Source organism: Mustelus asterias, chromosome 25 (assembly GCF_964213995.1).
Source record: "Mustelus asterias chromosome 25, sMusAst1.hap1.1, whole genome shotgun sequence".
Taxonomy (NCBI): domain Eukaryota; kingdom Metazoa; phylum Chordata; class Chondrichthyes; order Carcharhiniformes; family Triakidae; genus Mustelus; species Mustelus asterias.
In genome coordinates, this window is record NC_135825.1 from 616,047 (window position 1) to 628,697 (window position 12,651).

Genomic DNA, 12,651 nt, shown 5'->3' on the forward strand with positions numbered 1-12,651 from the left:
GGAGGGGGTGTGTGTGTGTGTGGGGAGGGGGTGTGGTTGTGTGTGTGTGGGGCGGGGTGTGTGTGTGTGTGTGGGGAGGGGTGTGTGTGTGTGTGTGGGGAGGGGTGTGTGTGTGTGTGGGGAGGGGTGTGTGTGTGTGTGGGGAGGGGTGTGTGTGTGTGTGGGGGAGGGGTGTGTGTGTGTGTGGGGAGGGGGTGTGTGTGTGTGTGGGAGGGGTGTGTGTGTGTGGAGGGGTGTGTGTGTGTGTGGAGGGGTGTGTGTGTGTGTGGAGGGGTGTGTGTGTGTGTGTGTGGGGGGTGTGTGTGTGTGTGTGGAGGGGTGTGTGTGTGTGTGTGGAGGGGGTGTGTGTGTGGTGTGGAGGGGTGTGTGTGTGTGTGTGGAGGGGTGTGTGTGTGTGTGTGGAGGGTGTGTGTGTGTGTGGGGAGGGGTGTGTGTGTGTGTGGGGGAGGGGTGTGTGTGTGTGGGGGGTGTGTGTGTGTGTGTGTGGAGGGGTGTGGTGTGTGTGTGTGGAGGGGTTGTGTGTGTGTGTGTGGGGGTGTGTGTGTGTGTGTGGAGGGGTGTGTGTGTGTGTGTGGGGAGGGGTGTGTGGTGTGTGTGGAGGGTGTGTGTGTGTGTGGGGAGGGGTGTGTGTGTGTGTGTGGGGAGGGGTGTGTGTGTGTGTGTGGGGGGTGTGTGTGTGTGTGGGAGGGGTGTGTGTGTGTGTGTGGAGGGGTGTGTGTGTGTGTGGGGGGGTGTGTGTGTGTGTGTGGGGAGGGGTGTGTGTGTGTGTGGGGGAGGGGTGTGTGTGTGTGTGGGGAGGGTGTGTGTGTGTGGGGAGGGGTGTGTGTGTGTGTGGGGAGGGGTGTGTGTGTGTGTGGGGGGAGGGTGTGTGTTGTGGGGAGGGTGGAGGGGGGGTGGGGGAGGGGGGGGTGAGGGGTGTGTGTGGGGAGGGATCAACCAAGTAAATCTCTCAACTGTTTCTAATGCAATTATTTCCTTCCTTTAAATAAGGAGACTAAAACTGTACATAGTACTCTCGACATGGTCTCACCATATGCCCTGCACGATTATAGCAAAACCACCCTACTTTTATTGCAAGGGGAATGGAATATAAACAAAAGCATTCTATTTGCCTATTTTCCTTTACCAGTTCACCAATGACTAGATTTATCGCATTTAATTTCATGACTTAGCCTGGTGAGGTTTGAACTCCTTCCTCTGTGTTTGCCTGTCCATTACCATAACCACTTGGCTGCCCAAGCCCACGAGGGAATGGGTGCGGCCCACCTGCCTGTTTGATTCTTTAAAGATAATAGTCTTGGTGAACCTCATTGTTGGTGACAGAAATCCTGCCCAGGCCCTAAGCACTGGAGTTTCTGAATATTTCTCTTCCTCTTTTATCTTCCGTGAACAGTAACTTGTGACCCAGCTAAACCTAAGTTAGAATTCCAAAGAATATTTGCAAAGAATAACTACTGACAAAGTGACTGTAATGATATCTTGGGAATAGCCAAGGAATCATTGCTGATGCCACTAAATACCTCAGTGTGCAGCTGTTGGAATCCATTCACTGTCAGGTTGAGTGTGGAGCTCTTATTACAGACTGGCTTTCAGCTGCTGTAAATATTTCAAGTTAGCTTCTGTTTATCTGACAACATTTTAAAACCATTCCCCATGAGAATAATTTTCGATGATATTCTCGAGCTTTTCTGAAGGAAGGGTCCATCAGATTCTAAATATGAGGAGAAACTAGTTATAAAGATCTGTCTAGTTTGTGTTGCACAGGAATGTTTGCTCAAACTTTATTTAGAAGTTTCCTGAATAAAATCCTGACCACGTCGAATATTGGAAAGGAGTAAAGAGGAGCCGTTCGAGATAAATACATCTAACCATATCAATGTGAGTGATAATTCAATACCAGAACATGCCTTCAATCTATCCTGGAAATTCCTTTGGAACTCTGTGGAGGATGCCATTCGTCAAGTATTTGACCAAATACTATCTTGATCCCATTCTCTTCATTGTGCAATCAGCTTCATTGAATGATCAAAACCATAATATTTTGCCAATAACCCAGAACTGACACACTTCTCAAGAAAAGATGAATTTTATTAAATTTGTTTTATATACAATAAAATCTATAATGAACTTTTGCCACAGTTTAAAGTACGGATCCATTGGGCAGAGAAGTAAATATGATTGATTGCTATTATTTTGGGATCAATTTAATGGAAAATAGATGTTCTGCTTTTGAAACTGCCTCCAAGAAAGGAAGAAATTAGCTGTCATTATCAATAATCTCAGTACTTTTTTGAAATGGATCTGTGTTTTGATATGTATGTTTCAGGATTTACATTTTGTGGAATTGGCTGTCATTGTGTTAGAATGGTAGCCTATCAAATCCAGGATCCTGAGTTCAAACCCAAACTCTCTCACTCACTGCTGGCTGTAAAGGATCAATGTTTCCATTATTTCAATCTAATGTTTTGTTGGTGATGGCATGACATTGTGTCAAGCTGGTCTGTACCAGCTAAAGGACGGTTATGTCACGAAGCCCACACTGATGGAGTAGGGATGCTCGGCTAAGGTCAGAGTGTAGCGATATAACAAGCATAGTTAAATTAATCTCCATTACAAAGTTTGATTTGCTGATCACACCCGATACAAATTGCACATTGCTGTCATCCACAATCTAACCATGTCCACCTCCACTAATTCCCAACCCCCACTACAATGATCTTAGAATCTTTATCCTGATTTTCAGGATGGGCAGCAACCCAATATCTGCTACCTCAATCCAAGCCCATTGGCGCTCTGATGTTGGCTTCCTTTGCCTCCCACTGGTGACAGGTTTTGACCAACTCAATCTTATTCCCTAAATCTGTGTGACATTTTCATCCTGCCTTTAAAAATCTGACTGTCTTCCTCCTGCTTAGTAACTGGGAACACTGAAATATCTGTTAAGGACTTCTTGGCCTGTTGGTTAAGATCAAGCCAGAGATGGGGTGCAATGCCTCATTCTTGTCGGCTTGGATCTTGTCTGTCTCCCTTGTGGGGACCGTGAATTGGATTGAATTCAATTTTGAATTTGGATTTTTGAGCAAGCAAGGAATGGATTTGGGTTTGCCAGGTCCACTCTGAGCATTGGCATTGTAACTTTAAGAATGGAGTAAAATATTTTAAATGCAACTTTCTAATTGTGTGGTGATTGACCTTGAAGCAATCAATGTCATCTTTGGATGCTTGAAATAGGGGGAAAAACTACTCTGAAGACTTTGTAACAGCAGTGTTTAGCTGTAGTAGTTGAAACACAATCAGACATGGTAAGTACAATATGACTGTGTAGGATGCCACCTACTCTTTCCTGCAGTAAATTACTGGAAGATACTTTGAAGATCAAAAATAGTTCAAGGCAACTCTTTGGCACAGTGATTCCTCTCACTATTCCAGCCTTGCTGCATGACCTCTCTGGGAGACACTTTGCCAAAATTCAGCAGAAGGGGAGGTGTTTGTAATAAAAACAGAAAATGCTGGAAAAACTCAGCATGTCTGGCAGCAACTGTGGAGAGAGAAAAACAGAGTTAATGTTGAATCCATGTGACTTTGTCGGCGCTGAGGTGTTTTTAATGCTGCAAACTGGTGGTGAAAATTTAAATCCTGGAGTAATCAGCAAAACACTCTTTTTCCCTAAGCACTGTTCCCTGAATCCTGGGACAATTCCTTATCAAGTTTCTGAATAATGGGTACCAACTATACAATGATTTATGTTTGTGGTGATCTGTTTTCCACTTGCCATAGTTCTGAACCTATTATCTCTGAGGTAGGGCTGAAGCACCTTTCAAATCAGCTGAACAGAGGGTGGGGAGGGAAGTTGGGGTGGGGATGCATATTTGGGGAATAGAAGTCCTTGCCTGGGGTTAGGAGAGCTGGTTGAAATGAGTTCATGGCTCAATTTAGCTTCTTTGTGCACCAAAACGTAACTATAATTTGAACCAAATTGGCAGCCGCATGTGGAGAGATGTAGGAAATGAAATAAATGTATTGGTGCTGTTTGTTCTGCGACAGTTTGAAGGTCAATAAGTGTTGAAGGTTTCCTGTTTGTAATCTAGGCACTTCCTGAACTTCATATCAACAATAAATGCAAAATGTTAAAACTTGTGCCAGTCCCTGCACTGATATTCCTACCCCTCTGCCCAAAAATATTCACAAATATAATTTTAAGTGGATTGCATTGAGATAAAAAAGTACAATCTTTAAATCCCATCTATAAAATAAGGTGACTCTTTCCCAGTGTATTAGAGGTTACAAATCACACTCTCCTTTATACAGAGCTGATGTGTTCTAGTTTCTCAGTCCTAATGTCAGATGGGATGATACGTTGCCCGTTCTGACACTCGGCTCTACAAGCCACGTTTGTTATTGTTTCCATCTTCACTGTCAAAGTCTCTGCCTGCTTTCTTGCCTTGTATCTTCTTGCTGTGGGCTCCAGAAATAGAGAAACAGAAGACAGCAGGTAGCACACCCCAGCCAGGTAAAAAGAACAGTCATGTGTCTGCGTGTAGTCATATAGCCAACCTGCAAAATGTGCAAGAGATGTTCAGTTAGACCGCTTTATTTCACAATTATTTCAATGCCGTGATCGTCATGTTCCATCCTCCACTTAACAGGAACTCTCATAGTTCAAACCTCCTATGAAAAGGGCATTAAAGCGATGGAATATGAAACTGTACAAGGAACTTCTTTATAAACTAAGACCATTGCTTTAAAACAGTGATGGGCAACCCTGGCTAGTGAGTGGGCCACACGGGTGACCCTCAATTGTCTCAGTGGGCAGCAAGGTTGAAATCAGGTTTGTTCATCAAATATGATCCCATGAATAAGATTAAATACATTTTAATAGAACTATCAGCAACTTTAAATGGTAAAACAAAAGAAATATTTACAGTGGCTCAGAGGGAGCACATGGCTCTCACAGTGAATGTTGTGAGCAACCAGCATGCACCACACTTGCCCTTGTTTTACATGCGTATCACTTCAGTCATACTAGTAGGAAAAAATACTATGCAGAGTGGAATGTGGCAACCCTCTGCACTGGCAACAGCAATAAAATGTCTCTTGGGCTGCATGCACTGGGAAAGAGTCACCTTATTTTATAGATGACAAAGGGTCATCTGGACTCAATGTCAGCTCTTTTCTCTCCTTACACACAAGGCTGAAATTGAACCCAGGTCTCTGAGGCAGCATTACTAACCACTGTGCCACCACTCCACCCCAGAAGTCTAATAAATTGGTTAAACATGATTTCTCTTTTACAGAACTATTTAAACGTCGGCCACTGCATCTCTATTGATCTGCCCATTACCCTAATTTGCCGGTTCATTTCACCTGGCTTTGCTTTCAAACCCTCATAATTGCCTTTACTTAAGTTTAAAATACTAGTCTCAGTACTCAAGTTGAATGTCAAACAGTGGTTCGCACTGCTGCCTCACAGCGCCAGGGACGCAGGTTCCATTCCAACCAGTTCTGGTCGTCACACTACCAGAAGGACGTGGAGGGGGAGGGAGGGGGTGGAGGGGGGGGGAGGGAGGGGGTGGAGGGGGAGAGAGGGAGGGGGTGGAGGGGGAGAGAGGGAGGGGGTGGAGGGGGAGAGAGGGGGGAGGGGGGAGGGGGGGGGGGAGGGGGGAGGGAGGGGGGGTTTAAACACGGATATCAGAAGGACGTATTTTACGCAGAGGGTGGTGGGGGCCTGGAATGCGCTGCTGGGTAAGGTGGTGGAGGTGGACACACTGGGACTGTTTAAGACTTATCTAGATAGCCACATGAACGGAGTGGGAATGGAGGGATACAAAAGAATGGTCTAGTTTGGGCCAGGGAGCGGCGCGGGCTTGGAGGGCTGAAGGGCCTGTTCCTGTGCTGTATTGTTCTTTGTTGTTCTTGGGTCACTGTCTATGTAGAGTCTGCATGTTCTCCCCATGTCTGTGGGTTTTCTCCAGATGATCCAGTTTATCCCCTCAATCCGAAAGATGTGCTGGTTAGGTGTATTGCCCATGTTAAATTCTCCCTCCTGTGTAGCTGCACAGGTGCCAGTGTGGTGACTGGGGGATTTTCACAGTAACTTCATTGCAGTGTTAATGTAAGCCTACTTATGACAATAAATAAACTTATGATATCATTGCTTCCTGTCTTGTTGCACAATACCAGTAGCTGTTCTCTAGTTGATTCTGGAACGTGCTGTTCGAAGAAATTATCCCTTAAACACTCAAAGAACTCTTCACCTGGATGACATTTTCCCCATTGATTTATCCAGTCAACATGTAGATAAAAATCACCAATGATTATTGCTGTACCTTTCTGACAAGCTCCCATTATTTCTTGCTTTATAATCTGCCCTATGATGTGATTGTTGTTGGGAGGAGGCCTGTACATCATTTCCACAAGTGACTTCTTGCCTTTATCATTTGTCATCTTTACACAAACCATTTCTGCATCCTGGTTTCCTGAACGGAGGTCATCCTTTGTTGTTATAGAAAGCATTCTTTCTGGTTGTATCACAGTTTGGTATGGCTCCTGCTCTGCCCAAGACCGCAAGGAACTACAAAAGGTCGTGAATATAGCCCAATCCATCACGCAAACCAACCTCCCATTCCATTGACTCTGTCTACACTTCCCGCTGCCTCAGAAAAGCAGCCAGCATAATTAAGGACCCCACGCACCCCACGCACCCCAGACATTCTCTCTTCCACGTTCTTCCGTCAGGAAAAAGATACAAAAGTCTGAGGTCACGTGCCAACCGACTCAAGAACAGCTTCTTCTCTGCTGCTGTCAGACTTTTGAATGGACTTACCTTACATTAAGTTGATCTTTCTCTGCACCCTAGCTACGATTGTAAGACTATATTCTGCACTCTCATTTATTTTCTCTATGAACAGTATGCTTTGTATAGCGCACAAAAAACAATACTTTTCACTATACTAATACATGAAAATAATAAATCAAATCAAATTGTGTTATCATTAAATTAATGGAACCACCCCTCTACCTTTTCTTCCTGTCCTTCCAAAATGTCATGTACAGTGGTGTATCCTTCAATATTCAGGCCCCAATCTATTTCATCCTGTAGCCACGTCTCTGTAATGGCTATCAGATTGTACTTATTTCTATCAATGCATTTGTTTTGTTTTGAATGCTACATGCATTCAGATACAGAACCTTCAGTTTTTCCCTTTTATTATCTCTAGCCTTATCTGCAAATGCATGGTTAGCTTCATACTCTCTATCCCTTTGACATAGTCTATCATTTCCCTTCTGTCTCTTTGACTTACCACATTTTCCAAAATTCCCAATATTTAGTTTAAAATCTTCTTTACTTCCCTGATTATGTAGCATACTGGTTCCAGCACAGTTCAGGTGTAGACCATCCCAATGGTATAGATCTCATTTCCCCAATGCTGACGCAGTGCTCCATGAACTGGAACCCACTTCTCTGGCACCAGTCTGAGACATGTATTCATTTCTTTAATTTATTTGTCCAATGCCAATTTGCACATGACTAACTATAAGTTCTACTACTTAATTTGATGTCTAGCTCCTCATACTAACCAGGCAGAATCTCTTTCCTTGTTCTACTAATATTGTTGGTACCTACATGGGCCACAATGAATCCCCTCTCTGTGCAAGTTCCTCTCCAGTCCTGAACCTTGGCACCAGGCAGACAATACGTCATCTGGATTCTTGCTCTTTTCTGTAGAGATCCGGATCAATTGTCATCATTATACACACCCCTACAACACTACATTCCTTTTAGCTCCCCTCACTCGAGCAGCTTCCTGTACCATGATGTCATGGTCAGTCAGCTCATCTATCCTGCAGTCCCAAACAAGCTGAAATCTCAAACCTGTTGGAGAAAGGCAGTGGCCCTTGCACTCCTGTACCCTGGGTCCTTTTACCTGCCTCACTCACAGTCATACCCTCCTGTCCCTTTCCACCAACCAAATCAGAAGGCAGGCCCTGTGCTAAGAGTGTGACTGCCTCCTGGTACAAAGTGTCCAGGTAACTTTCCCCTTCCTTGATGTGTGGCAATGTCTGCAGTTCAGCCTCCAGCTCTGGCTCTGCGCCAAAGCTCCCTGGGTCACATGCTTTTCCTGGATCACATTGGCATTCCATGTGTTCCCACGTGCTGCAGCTGTGACACGTTGCCTTCCCTCATGTGTCTTTATTAACTACTTAAATTATTTCATTCCATTAATTAATTTCCTTTTTATATATTTTGAGTTTACTGTCAGTTTGTATTCTTTTCAAACTTTTGGAATTGAATAGACCTCAACCAATTTCCTGACACCAAACAGCTTGCTTCTGCTCCCTGTGATAAAATAAGAACCAACTCCTACAGGTTGAAAAGGCAAAAGCAAAGGAGCACCTACTTCCCCTCGCATTGAAATGTCTGTTTATAAATCCTTCTCAAACTAAGGAGTTACCTGACCCCTAGTGACAGAAAAACTGGTTTCAGCTGCTTTCTTCAATTAGCTAAGTTCAGACGCTTTTGTAATTATAGAAACATAGAAGATAGGAGCAGGAGGAGGCCATTGGCCCTTGAAGCCTGCTCCACCATTCATCGCGATCATGGCTGATCATCCAACTCAATAGCCTAATCCTGCTTCCTCCCCATAACCTTTGATTCCATTCGCCCCAAGTGCTATATCCAGCTGCCTCTTGAATAAATTCAATGTTTTGGCACCAACTACTTCCTGTGGTAATGATTCCACAGGCGCACCACTCAGTGAAGAAATGACTCCTCACCTCCGTCCTAAATAGTCTACACTGAATCCTCAGTGGCCCCTGGTTCTGGACTCCCCACCATTGGGAATATCCTCTCTGCATCTACCCTGTCTAGTCCTGTTAGAATTTTATAAGTCTCTATGAGATCCCCCCCTCATTCGTCTGAACTCCAGCGAAAGCAATCCTAACCTAGTCAATCTCTCCTCATACATCAGTCCTGCCATCCCCGGAATCAGCCTAGTAAACCTCCGCTGCACTCCCTCAAGAGCAAGAACATCCTTCCTCAGAAAAGGAGACCAAAACTGTACACAATTCTCTGTGGCCTCACCAAGGCCCTGTATAATTGCAACAACACATCCCTGCTCCTGTACTCAAAACCTCTCGCGATGAAGGCCAACATGCCATTTGCCTTTTTTACCACCTGCTGCACCTGCATGCTTACCTTCAATGACTGGTACACAAGGACATCCAGATCCCACTGCACACTCCCCTCTCCCAATTTACAGCCATTCACGTAGTAATCTGCCTTCTTGCTTTTGCTTCCAAAGTGAATAACCTCACATTTATCCAAATTATACTGCATCTGCCATTGATTAGCCCACTCACTCAACCTGTCCAGATCATTCTGAAGGATCTCTGCATCCTCGTCACAGTTCACCCTCCCACCCAACTTGGTATCATCTGCAAACTTTGAGATGTTACATTTTGTTCCCTCATCCAAATCACTATATTGTGAATAACTGGCACTCCACTAGTTGCTGCCTGCCAATTTGAAAAGTACCCATTAATTCCTACTCTTTGTTTCCTCTCTGCCAACCAGTTTTCTATCCATCTCAATACATTTCCCCCAAACACATGTGCTTTAATCTTGCACGATAATCTCGTGTGAGACTTTGTCAAAGGCTTTCTGAAAGGCCAAATATACCACATCGACTGGTTCCCCCTTGTCAACTCTACTAGTTACATCTTCAAAGAATCCAACAGATTTGTCAAGCATGATTTCCCCTTCATAAATCCATGCTGAATCTATCTGATCCTCCCACTGCTTTCTAAATGCTCTGCTATAAAGTCCTTGATAATGGATTTGAGAATTTTCCACTACCGATGTTAAGCTTACTGGTCTATAATTTCCTGTTTTCTCTCTACCTCCCTTTTTGAATATTAGAGTGACATTTGCTACTCTCCAATCTGCAGGGACTGTTCCAGAGTCTATAGAATCCTGGAAGATGACCACCAATGCATCCACTATTTCTAGAGCCACTTCCTTAAGTACTCTGGGATGTAGATTTTCAGGCCCTGGGGATTTATCCACCTTCAATCCCATCAATTTTCCCAGCACCATTTCTCCACTAATATTGATCTCCCTCAGTTCTTCCCTCACACTAAATCTTGCATTCTCCAACATTTCCGGCATTTGATTTGTCCTCTTTTGTGAAGACAGAACCAAAATATGTATTCAGTTGCTCGGTCATTTCTTTGTCCCCTATTATACATTCTCCCGTTTCTGTCTGTTGGGGACCTACATTTGTCTTCTCCAACCTCTTTCTCTTCACGGATCTATAGAAACTCTTAGTGTCAGTTTCATGTTTCCCTGCAAGCTTAATCAGAGCCCAAAACCCTGCATAAGGCTGGGGAATTTAGACAATAAATATTAGTTAATTGTTAAAGATAGACAAAAGCACATCCTTACTCAAACTACCAGCAATCAATGTCCAATGATCTGCCCAACTCCCTTTTTAAAATTATTTGTAGAATCATCTTCCACCAGCTTTTCAAAATAGAATCTGGCAACTCATTTTGAATACAGTTTAAACTGACACCAATAACCAGAAGGGTTTGAATAAAGGTTCATATTTTCACTGCTGGTGTAGTAGGATATATGTTGAATTGAAAAGAAACAAAGTGAGAATCAAACTCAAACCCTCTTCCTAGGCCATCTCTTCTTCTTACTGTAGGAAAGGAGTGTCAACTGTGTACGGAGAGATATAGAGATTGGATTTGTGCCCATTCTCAAGCTCAGGTTTGAGCATCAGATTTCTGTACTTGTGGACAGGTTATTTGTGTTGCTGTAAATGTATTTTGCGCTGGCAGTACCACATGACTTTACATTCTCACTCATTCACATGTTAACGGTGGCTGCCCACAGGGATGCTGGGCCCCCAGACAGAAATATTTTCAAATCACTGATTTAATATTGCTGACAGTGTAACTGAATTATTGCTCCCCACTTGTGTTACCTGCCCTGTCTCTACCTCTGGCGTTATTGATGAAAGGGGCTTGGATGTGAAACCAGATTGCTTCAATAAAACTACTGGACCAGTAGAGGGAGACAGAATGTTTCACAATCCAGACTCACCACAATTAGTATACATCTAATCTTTCCCTCTCTCTCCCGCACCCCCACCGTGCACCACCGAGTGTAAAATTATCACTACCCTCCCTCCGCTCCCCACTGACCTGCCATGTCTGCATCTCATACTTACACCAAATGTATAAGATATTGCGGACTAGGCACAAAATGTTGAAACTTATGGTTTGGAAAATTATGAACATCGATTTAGAGCTAGGGCTTTATATTTAGGATTGACAAAGATCAAAATTAGTATATGGATTTTTTAATGAGATGGATAGAAATTAGGAGGATGTTCAGTCCATCCAGTGACATCCAAGTTCATCCTAATTCCCACCCTCTGAGTGAAAAAGTTTTCCCTCACGTCCCCTCTAATCCTTCTACCAATCATTTTAATTCTATGCCCCTGGAAATGGAGAAATGAATCTTTCCTGTCCAGGACCCTGAAAAGTTTGTACATCTCAATTTGGTCACGCCTTAGCCTCCACTGTTCGAAGGAAAACAACACTAGCCTTTCCAATCTCTCCTCATAGCTATACGTTTCCAGCCCTGGCAACATTCTTGTATAACTCCTCTGCACTGTCTCCAGAGCAATTATGCCCTTCCTGTTATGTGGCGACCAGAACTGTACACAAAACTCCAGTTATGACCCAACCATCATTTTACACAGTTCCATCATTACATCCCTGCTTTTAAATAAATAAAAGGAACAGAAAATGGAAACAACATTTAGCATCTAGAATCACAGAATCTTTATGGTGCAGGAGGAGGCCATTTGGCCCATCGAGCCTGCATCAACTCTAACAGATCATCTTACCCAGGCCCTACCCCCTTAACGCCACATATTTACCCTGCACATCTTGGGATACTAAGGTTTAAAGTTTATTTATTAATGTCACAAGTAGACTTACATTAACACTACAATGAAGTTTTATATTCAATACCTAACCTAATAAAGGAAAACATTCCATATACTTACTTTAACTCCTTGTCCACCTGTCCTGTCACCTTCAAGGTTCTATGGGCATGCATTCCAGGATCTCCCATTTCCTCAACCCCTCTCAATATCTGCCCATTTTTTATTTGCCTTTCCCAAATGCATTGCCTCACACTTTTCTGGTTCGAATTCCATTTCCTGCTTCTTTGCCCACTCAGCCAGAACATTGCTATCATTCTGGAGTCGACATTTATCCTCTTCACTATCAACTACACGCCGATCTTTGTGGCATCTGCAAATTTCCCAAATTATGCCATTAACATTTAAGTCTAAATCATTACCATCCACAAAAACAGCAAGGGGCCCAGCAACAAGCCCTATGAAACACCACTAAAAACCATTTTCTATTCACAAAAACATCCATCAACCATTATAAAAAATAATGGAAAAACTCAGCAGGTCTGGCAGCATCTGTGGAGAGAGAAAATGGAGTTAAATTTTCAAGTCGATATGACTTCTTCAAAGCATTGACCCTTACCCTTTGTTTCCTGTCACTTCATCAACCTGCCATCTTGCCCTGTATCCGATCAGATCTCACTTTCTGACCAGT

General features: G+C 43.6%; 1 protein-coding gene across 5 annotated transcripts in view; it reads right to left on the bottom strand.

Annotated features, from left to right (window-relative positions):
- Positions 1-944: 944 nt before the first annotated feature.
- Positions 945-12,651, bottom strand: part of slc16a4 (solute carrier family 16 member 4) — a 133,076-nt gene continuing 121,369 nt past the window's right edge. For 2 of the 5 annotated variants that reach the window (XM_078241971.1, XM_078241969.1), the window contains one exon: positions 945-4,554. In XM_078241971.1, the coding sequence (XP_078098097.1) occupies positions 4,301-4,554 (254 nt within the window). In that variant the 3' untranslated portion in view covers positions 945-4,300. The remainder of the gene's footprint in view (positions 4,555-12,651) is intronic. The other 3 variants (XM_078241967.1, XM_078241968.1, XR_013500902.1) reach the window with 2 other exon arrangements.